The 17837-nt window shown below is 38.8% G+C and overlaps 1 protein-coding gene across 2 annotated transcripts; it reads right to left on the bottom strand.

Annotated features, from left to right (window-relative positions):
• Positions 1-4: 4 nt before the first annotated feature.
• LOC139774888 (lateral signaling target protein 2 homolog) lies at positions 5-16208 on the bottom strand. 2 transcript variants are annotated; one of them, XM_071710421.1, is made up of 7 exons: positions 16087-16192; positions 15368-15817; positions 8851-9273; positions 8275-8619; positions 5694-8044; positions 5056-5345; positions 5-4643 (listed from the first exon to the last, which is right to left on the bottom strand). In XM_071710421.1, exons 2-7 carry the CDS (start codon positions 15404-15406, stop codon positions 4363-4365), a joined length of 3729 nt encoding a protein of 1242 aa, XP_071566522.1. In that variant the 5' UTR covers positions 15407-15817; positions 16087-16192; the 3' UTR covers positions 5-4362. The 2 variants fall into 2 exon arrangements, with proteins under 2 accessions (XP_071566522.1, XP_071566521.1); XM_071710420.1 differs by having other exon boundaries at positions 15368-16208.
• Positions 16209-17837: the final 1629 nt, after the last annotated feature.

The following is a 17837-nucleotide window of genomic DNA, read 5'->3' as shown; positions in this document are numbered from 1 at the left end:
AACATTTTAATTAACAAACTTTATTTATATTCGTGTTTGAATACATCCATTACCGAAACCACAGTGCATTCAAATATTAAAGAGACATTTCGTCTCATGATGTAATATTGCGAATAGTTGTTACTTGCACGCACATATACATACACACACGCATATACACATCCATCTATAAATTGCATTCGTCTACAAGTATTTCTCCATTCCTTCAAAAATCATGGACACGTGACATAATATCATGCATCGTTAGTCTTCCGATATCGATCGAAGTGAATTCGGTGTCAAGTACAATGGTCAATAGCAATTAATAATAACATCATTTTTATCATTGGTTACACGTTGTTACCGATTGTTTCTCCGGCGAACGATCATGTGCCTTTATCGAGACGATCTATCGACAAACGCGAGTTTAATGAAGAATATTTTTTTATACGTACCACTTAGGCAAATAATACAAAAATAATTCAGAGGAGTACATTTTGTTGTCTTGTAATGGAAAATTCTTAATTAATTGGCAAATCGTAAGCCCCTCGACGTATCGGGTGGACCAAAATCACCATGTCGAAAGAGAAACGACATTGTAGCTAATCAACAAACTATTGTTAAAGTAATTGATTTAAAATAAGCCTTAATTTTCTTCTATAATATTAATTCCGTCAAAATCAACATTATATTATTTTTTTTTATTTCGCACATATATAAATACAATAAAGCTTCTCTTTAATCGAATTTATTCGCGGCATCGTGACTTTTGATCCACTCTATATTTCGTTTCATCTCTTCAATATTTTACATATCTATTTTCCCTTTTTTTTTCCTTTTTTTTACACGTTTCTATCCTTTTCGTTTAATTTATACTCACAGGCTAATCTGCGATCACTGAACTATGGTAATACTGGAATTCTCCTTCCTATATAAGCATCGCACGAAGTGTTTTACACCGAGAAAGAGAGAACGAGTGAGAGAATTAGATTTGTTATAAAAGATAATTTTCTACTTCTTTTTCTTCTTCTTTAATGTATATTCGTCCCTAGTTGGGACGCAGTGCCATGCTTTTTAAAACTTTCTTTCAACTCTTTAGTTCCTTAAACAATTTCTTATATCTATATATACCAATGTATGCATACATATATACCAATCATATGCAAGAAGAAAGTTCTATTCTTTTCTCTCATTTTTTATTCAGTGGAAATCTTGCACATTCTTATCGAAAGTTTAGTTAGCGCAGTGAGCCATATCACCAATTAATTTAATTAAATACTTTACTGTTAAATTGCAGCAGCAAACTCTACTAAAAAAAACCACAAGTTCAATGCGGATATAAAGCATTGCTATATCTATAGCAATTTCTAATCGAATCTGCTGCCAATATATTGCTCTAGGTTTAGTACTTTATTACTATGTCCTTTTAAAGAACGTCAAATAAGTTTATTGGACTGTATTTTTTCTGAGAGAGAAAAGAAGAGGGAAAGGAGAAAGAGAGAGACATGAGATTTTTTCAAATTAGAGCTATCTCTCTCAGATCACATTTCGAGCGCGTCGGAGCGTTCCACTATTAATATAGTTCGGTGCCTGTGATATAATTTAGGCACAGGGAAAAAACCTGATCACCAAAATGATTCACACGTACATAAGGGAGATGCTTAAGCAGCGGTGTCGCGCTTAATCGCTAGCCTTTTTTTTAGCCGGAGGCTTTCTTCGTCGCATTCGAAATTGAAAGCACGATATTCTAGCAAGGCATTGATTACGTGTAAAAAATAACTCTCCGTGTAAACATCTGTAATCTAAGGATTATACCTCCTACTCGATGTGCTCCTTACATAAATAAGTTCTTCTTTTTTGTCTCTTCCTTACTAACTTTCTCACGACTTACAAGCACTGTTCCGTAGACATTGTACAATATTTCTCTTTCTTCGAATAGTAAAAAGTCCTATCTGTTTTATGATTATAATACATAACGATTTCCAAATCTGATCGCGTCGAGTGATATCACTATTCATTATTTTAGCAGATAACATTAATATATACGATACGTTCATATGAAAATCGATAATCATAATTATGTGTCTAAATGATCAGATTAATTGATATATGTCGGCTTCAATTAACACCCTTGCTTTAAGTGATGTTAACCGCAACAAATCGATTTGCCGTTCAATTTATACAATCGTCTATACATAATTGTACTCATTAAACTCTTTTTTAATTAAATATTGTGTCCAAAATTGCTATTAATTTATAAACCACAAGTTTGAATTTGTATCGACTTTTAGATATTGACGTAACAACAAATTAAGATTAATTAAATATGAAAATTTGAAGAACGAAAATTTATTAGAACGAAAACATGAGGAAAGCAGTTGATAAAATTGATCATGATTGATATCTTTTGTCTCACATCTTGTGAAAATTGAGACGTCTCCTTATAATAAAACATAACTAGAAACAAAATTGGTAACGACATAAATCTATTAATTGCGACAAAATTCATGAAACGTCAATGAGCGAAAGATCTGTACACACTCAACCACTCTTTTTATCAATCGAGCGCACGTATGACGCTGAATAACCGTCTATCATGAATAAAAGTCGCATTCCCCAGACCTATAACGTAACGCAATGTTTCATAGTAATCGGAAGTATCTTATACGAGTTTTCCAATAGGAACCAAATTCGTGTGAGATATAAGAAAGAGGTAACTTATTGTCGTAAATTTGGCACAGGAGCTGGTGGTGTGTGCTAACGCACCTGTGTATATACTCCAAAACACTTCAACGGGCAGTAGTAGACGTTTAGAAATTCTATCTCGCGGTAATAAGTTACGGCGTGACGCAACTATTGAACGCGGAGTTTTCGTTCTATCGTTCTTCATCGTTATTCGTTTGAACGTGCATACGCATTCCCATACAAGTACACATTATACATTACACAGGTGTATATACACTATATATATAATTTGACGCTTCGAAAATGATGTTGTAAGTCTTACACGAGGAAACCTTACCTTCCATGGAGAATCAATTGTCGATTGTCAACCCAAGCGTGTCGAAAATGCATAAGTTTTGAATGCGATCTCTTGGTTGTTATAACGAGAAATCGAGATATTTCGAAAGAAATGAATCTTCATATCGATGTAACAATAGCGATGTAACAATGCTATTCATCACTTGTCCGCTGATTTAAAACTTTGAAACTAATATTTTACCTAGGTTCGAATCCTTTTAAATATGTGTGTGGCTCTACGCTTTCTTTAATAATTTTGAATTATATTTATAAGTTATATCATAAGTTTATGACCTGTACCAAGAATATATTATTTACACTTGCTATAAATACATATATCGATAACTTAATGATGTATCTGTATCAATCGTATTTTTTTCATTTTAGAATACAGAACGCGAGAAAGGTTTTATCACACACATCTCCGACAGAAATAAATCTCTATTTTGTAATAAGCTTCTGCACAATGATATAACTATAAGAAATTAATAATAATTATTATAATAATTTGAACAACAAATCTCGATAAGAATCATATTTTTGAGGTATAATAATAACTAATTGTAAATAATAAAGACAATAATAATATGAAAATAATAATAGAGAGAGTAATAGTAATGTGCAGAAGAGTGCTTGAAAATTATTATCTTGTATACAATCGCTTAAATACGTAGACAGTTTTCTTAAATAAATTTTGAAACAAATATACGAGAAATCTTACACCATATACCCAAATTACATTGCCACAGTTGTTACAAATTAGATTGACACCTTCTTAGGAGAAATATTTAATCATGATGTGTAAAAATATGAGCAATTAGCGCCTATACATCTAATTTTATAGATTAAGTGCATACAAGTGTAAAAATAACGCATATAAGTAATCTAGTGACAACGATTTTCCTCCAATTCCTTTATTCGTTATTATACAAACGCGTCTGTCTACAGTTTTCTTTTTTACAAATTATACATTGAAAATTGGATAAATCGAAAGGTCACCAGATTTTTCGATATATTCAATGTATCTTTGTATCTTAAGAAATAAAAAAAAGCAGAAGAGAAGTAAATATTCGAATACTTAAAAAATTTACTTCAATTTCTTAATTGAATAACTAATAAAGCAGCGATTAATTTATCGAACTAAACTTTTCAACACCGGATAAGCGTATCATATAATTACATGCTCTAACGAAACTTTGACACGTGTGTTCCTATAAGATACAAGAATATTTACTTATTTTATTATGAAAATTATGGTTGTCGAACTTGCGCGAATATCTTGTATATTGGAAAGGAAATGTATCGCGTAGGGAAAAAAATTCGATAGAAAATAACCGGATTTACAAGCCACTTCGGAAACATTCATCTGGCGGACGAGACTTGAGATACCGTAAAAGGCGTCACTTGATACAGAAAACACCTGTTGCACACTCTTACAGGTTTTGTGTGCCCGAAATGAGGCAGTGGAACGTTGTTGTTGCTGCAACGACCACAGAACACTTTACCACAATTTCGGCAATGGTGTCTACGTCGCACAACCGTGAATCCTGCCTGACAAGCCATACACCTTGGCGCATCGTTGTCCGGCACCCAAACAGGCGCTCTCTCGACACATTCCTCTCCCGTTTCAGTGACAGGAGAAGCTATATAAACGAAAAACAGGGACATGATTATATTTAATATAAATTTCTTATATAATTACATGTCAAATAATAAATATCTATTTCTTGGGAGAAACTTAGATAGTAAGTTTGTGAATGTAGTTCTGGCCACGACTAATTTTTTCCTCAAGAATTAGACAAAATTATAATAAGAAGAAATTATATTATACCGTATTTCACATCAAATTGAAGTTGAAACATTTAATTTTTGTATTTGTACATAAAAATAATTTGAGATATATTTTTTTTGTTATATTATATTTAAGATTAAAAATTTTGTCCTTTGGAAAGAGAGAGAGAATACTTTACATATTAAATACTAAATCATTGTTTGGTTCATAGATATTCACGAAGATTAAATTTTAAAAATGGATTCAGGTAAAAGTCAACATACCCGTACTTCGGTCGTGTTCGTTCGAAGTGGTTTCCTCTACATTTTCGTATTCTGGTAAGGACTCTTGCCGTTCATGAATACTTTCTGTCTCTGTCGTATCTAGTGGTGCATTTGCCACAGAAGCTAAATTCTGAGCATTCGATTCTTCGGTATCTTCAACTGTCTGACTGCTATTCATGAGAAAAACACACTTTAAAATGTTTCGCAAATCCGATGCGAAGTTTGTTTGCAACTGGTCTGCCACACCTGCTATGCAAACGAAGAGGCGATGGACAAGATCTTCCGAGGATCTGGAAATGTAATAATAGCAGTATTTTATTATATTTTGGAGAAGAGACTACATATTATATTTTAAAAAATATTATGCATGTACAAGGAAAGATGGAAAATAGGAATATGTAAAAATATATATAGAATAAAGAAATATACAAAATTCATAAATACAGGAAAAACATACGTAAAAAAGATGTAAAGACAGAATATTAAACATATTCAAATTAATTATCCAGATTAATTTTTTTTAATTGAAGTATTTAGCAAATATATCAATATCTTTTAAATATGTCGATAAACTCCAAGTATAATGATGTTATCGTTTACACGGTACGTGTGAATAAAGTAACAATATATCCTCTTACCGAAACTTGGCTCTGATTTGATTTCTATTTGCGATCTCGGCGGCTTGCATCGCCAATGCAATCTCCTCGTCGTCCTGACAGTCGCTATGAAACTCGCTGGTTTCTGAACTCGAGTCGCAACAGCTTGAACAACTGGAACTTGACGCTACATCGGGTTTGTAGATTAAAGATTGATGGGAATTTAAATACGACACGCCGGATACTGTCGAGGCATTGACCAATCTCACTGCTCGCGCAGATCTGCGGGTGTTATTGCCTTTTGCACTTTGATATTCGTGACAAACCACGTTCTGCGGCGTAGTTGCGATGTCGGTCACCAAGCCGCTCTTGTCCGTCCTCGGGCCCAATCCGTCATTCATTAGACTACTTCCGCTTCCACGTTTTCTTTTGCAACTTTCTATGCGCGCATATTTGTCTCGTTCGTGTCCCTCCCTCTTCTCGACATCTCTTTCCTTCATTCTAGCGATCTGCTCAGACTGTGATCTTCTATGATGCAGCAACTTTCTACTTTGTGGCGACGAGTGTTTGTTCACGCAATGCGTGCTGAGATTGCAACAGCATTGTCCGCGCGACTCAAAGTGATGAAGTCGCGGACTTATGTGAGGACTGCGACTGCCGAAATTCGGCATTTGCCTAGTATTTTGACCAAGATGCAAACTAGCGCCGAAACTGGTCAACCGGGCATTCAAGCATCGATCCGTGGAATTCGACCTGGAGCTCTCGGTACTTGTGGCCACCCGCATAAACTGCAGGTGGTTGTGTCTCTTCTCTCCCAGTCTACTATGAGCTTTGTGCGTGTTTCGGTCCATTTTGTGCTGGTGTCGCCGTCGTTGCTTTTCGTCTCTCGTTTTCCTCACCTTATCCTGCACGTACCTTTCTATTTTACTGTCGATTTTCTCGATACTTCGAGAAGTGGACGGGCAATTTTCACATTTCAAGTCATCCCAGAACTCTTTCCGGGAACTCGACGCGTCTATATTCAAATTGAGATTTTCCCAATTCTCAGAATAGTTTATCTGAAAGGTGGATTGATTGGAATCACAGAGAGTCAATTGGCCGTTGCCGTACGCAACGCCAACGAATTCCTCGTTAGTGCCATCGAAGTTCGACGATATTTGTGGAATGTTTTTGCCGGTGGATTCTCTGTCTCCGTTCGAATGCAAACCGGGTACTTCGATCGAGTGATTCGAAGTAGATGTTTTGCTAACATTCTTCATGCCGCAAACACACGAGTTCTCCGAAATGGCGGGATTCTTTTTCTTTGGCGAGTTCATATTAGAGCAAGAATAGCTAGTATTCTCCTGCGTGTCTTCCTCGTCCGATACACCGCATCCTTCTTGCTGAATTTCGTTACCAAAAGTTTTCTTTTCTTCCGGACTCTTGTCATACAAGCTGGTGTTCTCGGACGATATTACTGTACATATGCCGGAGTCTGTTTGTTCCGAGATCTCGTTCGGATATTCGCTCGAGTCTAATAAAAGATTTGAAAGCGTTTTATTCGCCTCCGAGATAAGTTTTTTAGAGTCTGAATCGGATGAAGTGTTCTCGGATATATGCGCCTCACTGTCAATGGTATTTTCATGAGCGACTTGATTAAACAAATACTGCATCTGTGGAATCTCCATCAGAGATTCCATCATGTCAGAGTATCCCTCGAACATTTTAGTCAAGTCGGGGGTAATGAAGCTTTCCTCATTCCGCGTGTCTTCGATAGTATTTGAAGCACTGGTTCCCGCTACAACTAATGTCTCAACGTCATTCTGTACCATCGCGTCGGGACTCGCGCTAACATCGTTCTCGTCATTAGAAACTGAATCACAGTCGTGAAGAAATTGCCCAATGTCGCGCGAAGCGCCGTCAGATAATTCCCGTTCGTATTGCATTCGTTCGTCAACACTTTCCCCATCACTCTGCTGCATCTTTTCAGCGCTGTCACATATTACATTACTATCACATTCGTCCGAGGATATGTTTAAATCTTCACGCTCGGTTTCCGCACTTCTCTTCGTTTTACGTCCATGTCTTCCCTGCTCACGCTTTTTGCTCGGTAACTGATCGCCTCTGCTACTTTCGTCCAACGATTGAACCGCATCGCTCGCTATCTCGTCCATGTTGTTGCCCGTATTTCTCGTCACAGTATAGAAATCAACGATAAATTCTTTGCAGTTCGGATAACCGGTATAAAAATTATGAACGTATTCTTCCAAATCCGGTATGTCCTGACACGTCGATTTCGTCGAGTGCGTAATCGAGCCTGATGGCTCCTCGTTCGAGCATAATAACTTCTCCAACATGTACAACTCGCGGTTGTTTAACGTCCATAATAGTTCTCTTATCTTGAGAAGGAGAGTCTGAAAATTAATTGTGTGTGTATATATCTTGGCAAGTGAAGAGAAGACGATACTTAGCTACGAAATGTAAAGATTAATTAATGCTGATCCTGATCATTGTATTATAAATAGAAAAAGCTACGAATTTGCCTTTCTGTACACTTATAATACCATCTATATATCATACAGATACACTTTTAAACAAATTCGCTAGATCATGGTCAGCAATAATTTTCAAGTGAATTCCTTACTCTAAATGGTCTAAACATTTCGCTTATGGTGTCAGGCGAATTGAGGCACAACGGTCCGCCAGGCGGTGCCAAAAGTCCCGAGACGATAGCCAGGCGGGGAATAGTGAACATTAAAGCTGGCTCATAGTTATCTACATCTGCTTGGTCCAACAGCCCGCGTTCAAGCGCTCGCTGCAGAGTCTCTGAAAACAATACACATACGAGCTCCTGTTGTTCGTACTCCTTTGTCGACTTGACCGGAACCATAGCGCCGACATAGCACAGCTCGAAATCGGCAAACAGCCGGTCGAAAATCTTCAACGACTCAATAAGCTTCTCCAGAGACGGCTCGAGAGGATTTTGCGCCTAAAAAAAGTAAATACTATTAATACATACGCCTGATTATTCATCAAATCGTAAACTATATATGCAAGACAACAAACAAGAGGATCAAGTGAATAAAATCGATAATTATCTTCCTCCCAAAGACCTAAGGAATATCTTTCGTTTATCCTGCACCGTAGGACTTTAGAATCGACGGTAACTCGTCTTTCAAATGAGTCGACGAATTTTACTTAATAGGTATACGTTCAATACCTTCAAATTCATATGGCCCTTGAGCGCGTGCTCTCTCAACAAGTTTCTGACGATCTCCAGCGACTTGGTGAGAGCTTTCGCTAACGGCCTCATGGCCGAGCTCTCGGCCTCCCGATTCATGATCGAGGAACCGGCCGCCAGGCATTCCGCGCCGAACCAGAGCTGTCCGGCCAAGTTCTCCTGCATCACGTCATCGGGGAATTTCACCCTGAAGTCCCGATTAGCGCGGCTCTCGGGGATCAAATCGTCCATTATCTGATTGCAGATCGTCAGCACCTTATCCTGACAGTGTCGCAACTGATTCACCAGCGTCGTGCATCTCTCCGGCTCTTGTCGGCCGTCGAAGGAGTCCAATTCGCAGGCGACTGCGTTCAGAGACTCGTCGGCGTAAAAGAACTGAGCCAGTAGACTTGTGTCATCCTTCTGTAACGACAAAATGTGGAAAATCGATTTAAAAAATTAATTTAAAAAAATTGAGCGTTCCAAGTATATCTCACATATCAAGCAAAGCTTAAGAGATGTCTGAATCACATTTTCCTCGGACTTCAGAAAAAGACGGAGATTTTCCTTCCCGGATACTCGTGAGGGATAAATCCACGTTTGCAGTGTAAACTGACGGAGCCACACATCTGAACAATGACACTAATTCGCGCCTACGTCATAACGAAAGGGTCACCCACGTCACGATTAAAGGGCGCGGCGCGTGGAAAATCTACCGTATTATTCCCGATGAATGAATTTGTACTATACCGATATGACGTCGAGCGAGTATAGGGTAAAGGGTGAATCCGACTTAATCGTCGACGAAACCTGCAATTCCTACACCTAACGAGCATTTTAATCGTAACGAAAATTAGTGTGTGACATCGGCGGGGATGCAGAAGCACGCTGAATCATCGTTGAATTATTATAACGCAGCTTGGTACTTTAGGATAATAGTAAATTTTAATACTTTGTGGCCAATATAGGTCACCCGATGACCGTAAGCTCTAAAATCGCGTTGGAAGTGCCTCGTCGCATCGATGGCAACGTACGTTTCAACGAGACGCGGCGATTCGGAATCCCTTTTTGAGAAAAGCTGGCTTTAAATCCGATTACGACGCGGAATCCGATTCGAGAAGCGCGATCAAGGTTTTAATTTATATCATATCGATTAAAACGCGACTGAAGGATTTTTACGAAAATAGCGATTTTACATGTAAAAAGAGCAGCCGACACATATAGAACGAATGATTTATTCAAGAAAATATGCTTAAAAGTAAGATAAAATAAACCGATTGCGCGCGATCGTAACTAATTATTTACGGATCGTCGATTGTGTAAAGTTCAAACATGGATTTATTCTTGTCTTATCGATGCAGACAAGAATTTTATGGAAAATATATTTTTAGCAATTAAGAAAGCGCGATTTATAATAGAATGGGGGTTGAATTTTTTCTCTCGGTTAAATTTCGAAATCGATATTATTTCCAATAGCGATAGAGAGATAATTTCACTGAAAACGGCGAGATCACGGATAAGAAACGATCCCCCCTACTGTTCCCATTTATAATACTCCTATTTATGTGTGCTGCTCAATAACGTGCTAATAATAACGTGCTTTAGGTGCACGTGAATCTCTGACGGTGCAATGTTCGTGCTGTGCCGTACGGATGTACTTGATATTGAATCATATGTCCTACTGGAAATGACTCAGGCGTCATGCTTACGTACGCGGCGCGGCGTGACAAATAAATCGATTAAGCTACCGTATCGATATCGTAAAACTAGAACAATGTTAGCCGTTTGTGCGCGAGCAGAGGGAGAAGCAAACTTTATACGCTCAGCGGGAGAGGAAACGCATTGTTGTTTTTTTTTCGCAAACTGTACGATGACAATAATCGTTTCATTTCCGGGATACCGATATGTTCGAAATGAAAACGAATTCGTTACAGCGACATTCTAAGAATTTTACACGTGGAAGAAACGCGCTGGTTTCTTCCTCTTAAAACAAAAAAAAATTTTTTCAGAGTAACTACAGTAAAACGCGAGCAAAGTTTGCTTCGTCGGCGATGAGAACGAGAAAATTCGACCGCGATATATAAAATTTTCAAACTTTTGTTTCAATAATAATTTCGCTTTAGTCATCATAATGTAAATAAACATAATACGTAACGTAATCAGTAATCTACTTCTCCGATAGCTCCGCAGAAAGTTCTTCCGTATCGCACTGTGCATTATTATTGGATGTGTATTCTACGGTATTCAAATTTGCGACTACAAGAGCTTCTTTAGAGCTTGCGCGCAAAATTCTAATATCACATTTGCATCTATAAACGTTTGTATATTTTTATTTCTGACGTTATATACAAATCCTGACGAGATGTAACTGCAAGCTGGAATGGCAAGATCAATATAAAAATTCAATGTTGTTCAAAGATGTCATCATCAAACGATATCAGAAAATTCGTGAAGCCGATCAATTTTGTGGCATGCTTCTGGACGGTAGGTATACCGTTTGTTCCGCGCGTTCGTAGAACTTGCAAAAATATACGGAATAATTTGCCGTACAGTAATGACGTACGGAAAATCAGAGATTTTTCTGATGCACATTAAAATACTGTTTACAATCTCTTATTTAAAAGATTTAAAAAATTTGGGAACATTCTTCTTTCGCTTCTGAAGCTCGTGGTGGTTTCAATCGCATATAATAAGTATTATACCGTTATGCAAAAATACCAGTCGACTCATCAGTCGTTTAATCGACTTGGGCTTGTTTCATATGTTTAATTAGACTGACGTCTGCACGATTGTCGTATCTCCCCTGAGTCATATCTCTCACCTTGAGACAATAATATTTTACTCGAAAGATAGAGCAAGAAATAAACAAAATATAGAAAGACGTTTGTGTTCAGTAATCATTCTACGGTCTAGAGTCTAGAGTGTTGATTTTGGTGTCATCTCTAGCCTCCGTTCGGAGACCGCGTTTTAGCAAATTAATTGCGACCTATTTTGTGACCGCAATCGCCGTCGTCCGACGAAAGGGGGAGAGGAACGCGATTCGGACGAACCGCTCTCTCGAGCCTGCTCGTTTCTTTCAAAATATCACCTCTGCTTTGCAGTTTCGCCGGGGCGCTCAACAGTTCGTAACGACGATTTACTAGAAAGTCGCGCAAAATACAACATACAAAGTGTTTTCAACGTCGAGTGCGGCGAGGTGAATGACGCACTCCCATCCCGCGAATCACGAAGCACGATGAGCAAAATACAACATACAAAGAGCAAATTTTACGCGAATATATGAACCGAAAAAGAAAATGCTTTTTAAACCGTCGCGCCCGTCGAGCGAGCGATTGCAGTTTCCGAGGAAGCCCGATCAATTCTACCGCGCGGTGAAAATACGCGTTTCGCGTTCGTTTCGCACGGGCAATGTCATCGGATGCGGGGAAAAAAAATACGGAGCGTCGCTGTGACTCATTCCGAGTCAACGTTGACCCTCTTGTTAGTGCCGCCACCGCCACCCTATATTGCCGGCAATCCCCATGTATCTTTGTTCCCTCCGTTTCTTTCTCCTTATTTCTCGTCGTGTGCGAGCTTCCTTTTACCAAATCAGATCGATCGTATCGTACACCGGGATTTCGTCGGTGTCAAGTGACACGGTAGAAATGGTCTCTCTCTTTCTCTCTTCTCCGGTTAATAATAACGTCGTAAAAACAGCCACTTTATGGTGTTCCTATTCTGATCAAATCTCTCGCGCGTGCTGTATCTTCTATATAGACATTTTCTCGCGATATCGCAATAAAATAAATAAAAACCCAAGTGGTACATTCCTGTTCCAACCCAAGTTTAATTCTCCTTAACAAAATAATAATAATAGGTAGCTTTAATTCTCCTTAACAAAATTATTACAAATGCGTTACTTTATTCGACTCAAGTAATATGCATTAAAAAAAAAAATGTATAGGAATTTCTTACAGAGACATTTTCCCGCGATATCGCAATATACTGTCCGAGGTATTTATTTCAATTCAATATCATACGCGGCTCGACTTGGCGTGTCCGCATCTCATTTGAATTCGTTGAACTCTAGTGTCGCGACGGTCATTGAATCGCATGTTTTGAAAATTCCGCGACACTGCGGTAAATGGATAAACACATACGGGAACATTTCGTTACACGCCAATTGTCGGGAATCGATTTCGCTCGGGCGTAAATGCGCCGATTCTTATCGCGCTGCCGTATCACACGTCGCGATATTAAAGGCACGCTCCGCTTTGTCGCGATGAGCCGCGATGTGAACGTTAATTTACACAATCAAAGGACTCATCGGTATTCGTTATCTGCCTTTCCGTTAGAGAAATCTATCATTGGGAATTTATTATTCGTGCCTGTATCAAGAAGAGATTCACGTCTTGCGCAAAGTCACGTGCAGCGCTATGACACATTGTTAATTTTAAGCGCTTTAGCCTTGCAATTAGTACAAAAGCGTTTCACTCCGTTTTCCGCGGCATTCGTGGCGTATTATGCGCCGTCATTTCTCACCGTCCCCTTATTTCACTACAATTACTAATCGACTCGTAACATTGTAAATTGGCTTGCGGGCGCGCGTTATGGTGTTAATAAAGTAATTATGCGAAAGCGTAACACTTCCCATATCCTATAGTTGTTCTCCACCAATTTAGCAGATAATTCAGTTGATGACAATATGAGATAAGGAATTCAATAGGAAGAAAAAGATCGTGATATCAATTAATAAATTAATCCAGAGTCCCGGCTTGATATTAAAAACGATCTTCGTATTAGATTTTGTAAAATGTACATTCTCTTTTCCTCATTGTATGCCAAAGGGTATTTTTTCCCGTTAATAAAGATTATTATTGTTATTATTAAAGAAAAAGATCTCGTGTGTAATATTTTATTTTATTTTATTTTGACAAATAAATTTTTGAACGTTTTATTTCGTAACAAGCGATGTATTCTACGTGAGCTAAACGTACGGGAAATGGAGAGGGGGGAAGGAGAGTAAGAAACTATACGCTTTCGTGTGCCACATTGATGTAACGTTAATATACAAAGTTATCACTCTCGGAATCCTTTACTTCAATTCGGCCGATTGTTAGAAACGTGCGATTTTGCGATATATCCCTGGCACCGCGATTTTTTTTCTTAAATCGCAACGCGATATGCAATTGGATTTTTAATCGCAGCTCAAAATCGCATTTGTAATGAAGTTTTTATTCATTAAATATTTATATGGGAAAATGGTAAAACAAAATGATTTAAATGTTATAAATGCACGTTTGATTCTGATTATTAAATGCATATTTTCAACACTAGACACGGTTTAACTGGTCTATTTGAAATCTGTTCCTCTTTATTAATTCTTAAAAATTAAGTATTTAATGACGTAGAACTAAGAAAATAAACTTAAAATTATTATAGACACGCACAAGTTTTTATTTACGGCAAGATAATGAAAGAAATATATGGAAGAAATATATTTTTTCATGTTGTGATTAAATTAACATTTTCATATGTTCGTAGTTTAATATTTAAATTTAAAATGGTGCTTGCGATATAAAATGACACGTGATTCAAAGTTGAGTTTACGATACAAAATTACACGCAATTCAAAATATAAGATGAAAAAATCGCGATGCAATATATCACAATCGCCGCGCGTCTTAAAGAAGGCGCGCAAACGCGATGCACAATTTTGTGAATCGCACCGATCTCTACCGATCGTACGGCTCAGCATATGGCGAGCAACACCCAGCTCGCCGGAATCTGTAGCGCGGAAGCGCGAGGAGCAGCTCGAAAGGGTATCTACTCCGGATTCAAATTGAATAAAGTCGCGGGGATGCGCCGACTTTCGCTGAGAAACCCGTATAGGATATTTGGACGCTTTCCAACATGCCTTGGCGCGCGACCGCTCCCGTAGGCGCGATTACGCGAAAACCACGACAATTCGTTCCTCGCAACGTGCGTGTGTAACATACGTACGCGATGCCGCGCGCGCGTATAAGTCGTACACGGTACAAGTGTTATCATGTGTGTATGCACCTCGCGCCGTGCGAAATTTTCACGAAACAGGTGGCAACAGCGCTCTCGGCCGAAGTCGCGCCTCGCGCCGCGGTCCGCGGTGAGAACGAGAGAGAGAGAGAGAGAGAGAGAGAGAGAGGGAAAAGAGCGCACGCGTTCGATCGGCACGAGATGGGATGAGAGAGGCGAAAGAAAGAGAAAATAGAATATATTTAATGATCGTGAAAGACTGACTCTCGTGCTCTCGTAACGTCCCGCGAATTGTACATTGAAAGCTAATCAAAATGATATATACCGAGAAAAATAGAGAGCAGCAGAAAAATATGAGATACACAAAGAGAGATGAGAAGAGAAACGCACGGCAAAGTAGAGAGGGAGGGAGGCACAGCTAAGATAGAGATAACGAACATAGCGTGAGGATGGGTGACGAGGAAATGTACGGAGCAAATCGTACAATCGCGATCGGAGGACACGAGCGACGGTAATCAGTAATCACCTTAGGCCTGTAAAACCATTTTCTGATGGACTCCATCATATCGCGCCGCGGCTGACGTCATCAGAGTACGCTGACGGAAATCGTCGTCACTGTGCCCGCCGCGATCGAGGCGATGTTGACGTCGATATCGATGTCGATGTTGACACTGACATGTCGCCTCCGGAGTGAGCTTTAGCCAGGGGATTTGGCCGACGAGTCGAAGCAACGTCGAACGATGAATGATGACGGCGACGGCGCTGATGGTGACACTGACGATAACACTGACGATGACACTGGCGATGATGCTGACGATAACACTGACGACACTGACGACACTATCGTCGACGACGACGACGACGACGACGGCGATGCGATACGATCTGGGTGTACGAGCATTGATGATGATGATAATGATGATAACGATAACAACGATGTCAGCGACTGCGACAGTTACAGCAGCGACAGCAACAGCTACAGCAACGGCGAAAGTGACGATTATGATAGCGTCGACGACGACGACGACGTCGACGGCGACGACGACGACGACGACGACGACGACGGCGACGACGACGGCGACGACGGCGACGACGGCGACGGCGACGGCGACGACGACGACGACGACGACGACGACGACGACGGCGACGGCGACGGCGACGGCGACGACGGCGACGGCAAAGGCGACGGCGACAACGGCGACGGCAAAGGCGACGACGATTTCGCGACCCGCCTGTGGTGCTCACTCGCGAAAACGCATGTCAACCGAAACGCGCGTTCGTAAAACTAAGGTGACAAGCGTGAGACACGGTTCGCAAAAAGACATAACTGCTTACCGCGCCGCGCGCGTGCGTTTGACGCAACAATCGTGAAGCGATGAAGCGCCGCAGTCGCGTTAACGGTTCAGCCTTCGAACTATATGTATAAAGGGCGGCAGATACAAACTGGTTTCCTTCTTTATTTAGTAGACTTCACATACGAATTTTATTTCGATAAACTGATATTTACAGATAGATGTAAAAATTAGTATAAACATAACATAACGGAGATATAATTCATATATTTTTGCATGAATATATAATTTCATAACAATGACAAAAAAATATGTACTAAAACTCAACACAATATTTTATATTTAAAATTGAAAATAAAATAACTAAAACATATTTTTAGTTTAATTTAATTTTGCCATGTATTTTACAATATAGCTTAACGTATATTCTTTTAAACATTGAATATTAAATAATAAAAATATTTAATCTGAATTAGAGTAAGGAGAAAGAAAAATGGAATAAGGAAATAATTAATTAATTATTAGAAATAAGAAATAAATAAAGAAAGATTAATTATTATTCTCCTTGTTATACGTATTGAATTTTTGCTAATGTCCCTTATTCCGATAAAACGTCCCGCGTTAAAAGTTACCGACCTAGCGTCGATAAGTCAAACCGCTACTATGACCTATCAAATAGTGCGTCAAGTATGTACAGTGAGGAGCATAAATGAGTTCCGTTACCCGGTGAGCTACGGTGCAGAGCGGTGCAGATGAGCGCGCTACCTCTAGGTCGGTTACCGACCTACTTACAGCCACGGTCGATAAAAGGTTCAAATACAGAACCGCGAACGCGTAAAAATAGTCAGTCACGCTGTATTGCTCGCGCGTGCATTTGATTAAAAGAACATTTTTAATACAATTTGATACACACAATTAATATTTATTACATACAATATAACAATCATAGGTGATTATGTAATTATAATTGTATTATGCATCTGCAACTATTATTCCACCGACTAAGTATGTGTTTACTGGAATAATATAATTATAGATAATATGATAAATATAATTACAACATAATTACCTATAATTATTCTATTGTATATGAAAAATTGTTCGCGATATTTTATAATTTTTACGATGTCGTATTATTTTCAGTATCTTATTTATAAGTAAATAAAATATTAAAACTAAAAGCCAAGTAATGTTACGGCCGATATTCCGAGCAATATTAGAGTATTAATAAAAAGCTATATATACATTTTGAATTATAATTATCGAGTCAACGTTTCGACCTACTTGGTCTTTCTCAGGGCATTACACTCAAACTTACAAGTAATATAAATAAAAATAATTATAACTGTTAGAGTTCACATTATCAACACTGAAAATTATAGTCATCGCCGATGAACGATTACGACACGCAAAAGAAATAAAGTCAAAACCAACTTCGAATTAAACGCCGTCACAGGCCACATAATTACAATAATTGTTACCGATTACAATAAATTCTGATCTGAGTTGCAGCTGACGGAGATGCTAATTTCGTGCATTTTCTGTATATTTTAAAAGGGGCAGTCCTCTGTATGATCCTGGTATCAGCCATGCTCAACGTCGGAAATTGTCATGTCCAATATTAAATGGAAGTAGAGATCGGTTTTGCGTCAAGAACCTTTTAAAATATACAGAAAATGCACGAAATTAGCATCTCCGTCAACT

Source organism: Temnothorax nylanderi, unplaced genomic scaffold (assembly GCF_030848795.1).
Source record: "Temnothorax nylanderi isolate EJ_2023f unplaced genomic scaffold, tnyl_v1.0 TNYL_tig0089_pilon, whole genome shotgun sequence".
Classification (NCBI taxonomy): Eukaryota; Metazoa; Arthropoda; class Insecta; order Hymenoptera; family Formicidae; genus Temnothorax; species Temnothorax nylanderi.
This window is presented reverse-complemented; position numbering and strand designations above follow the sequence as displayed.

Excerpts from the sequence above, each read along its gene's own strand:
- LOC139774888 (XM_071710420.1), bottom strand. The coding sequence starts at position 15,406 with ATGATGGAGTCCATCAGAAAATGGTTTTACAGGCCTAAG. Across the intron at positions 9,274-15,367 it reads AATGGTTTTACAGGCCTAAG|AAGGATGACACAAGTCTACT; the intron begins GTGATTACTGAT and ends TTGTCGTTACAG. Across the intron at positions 8,045-8,274 it reads AAATGTTTAGACCATTTAGA|ACTCTCCTTCTCAAGATAAG; the intron begins GTAAGGAATTCA and ends ATTAATTTTCAG.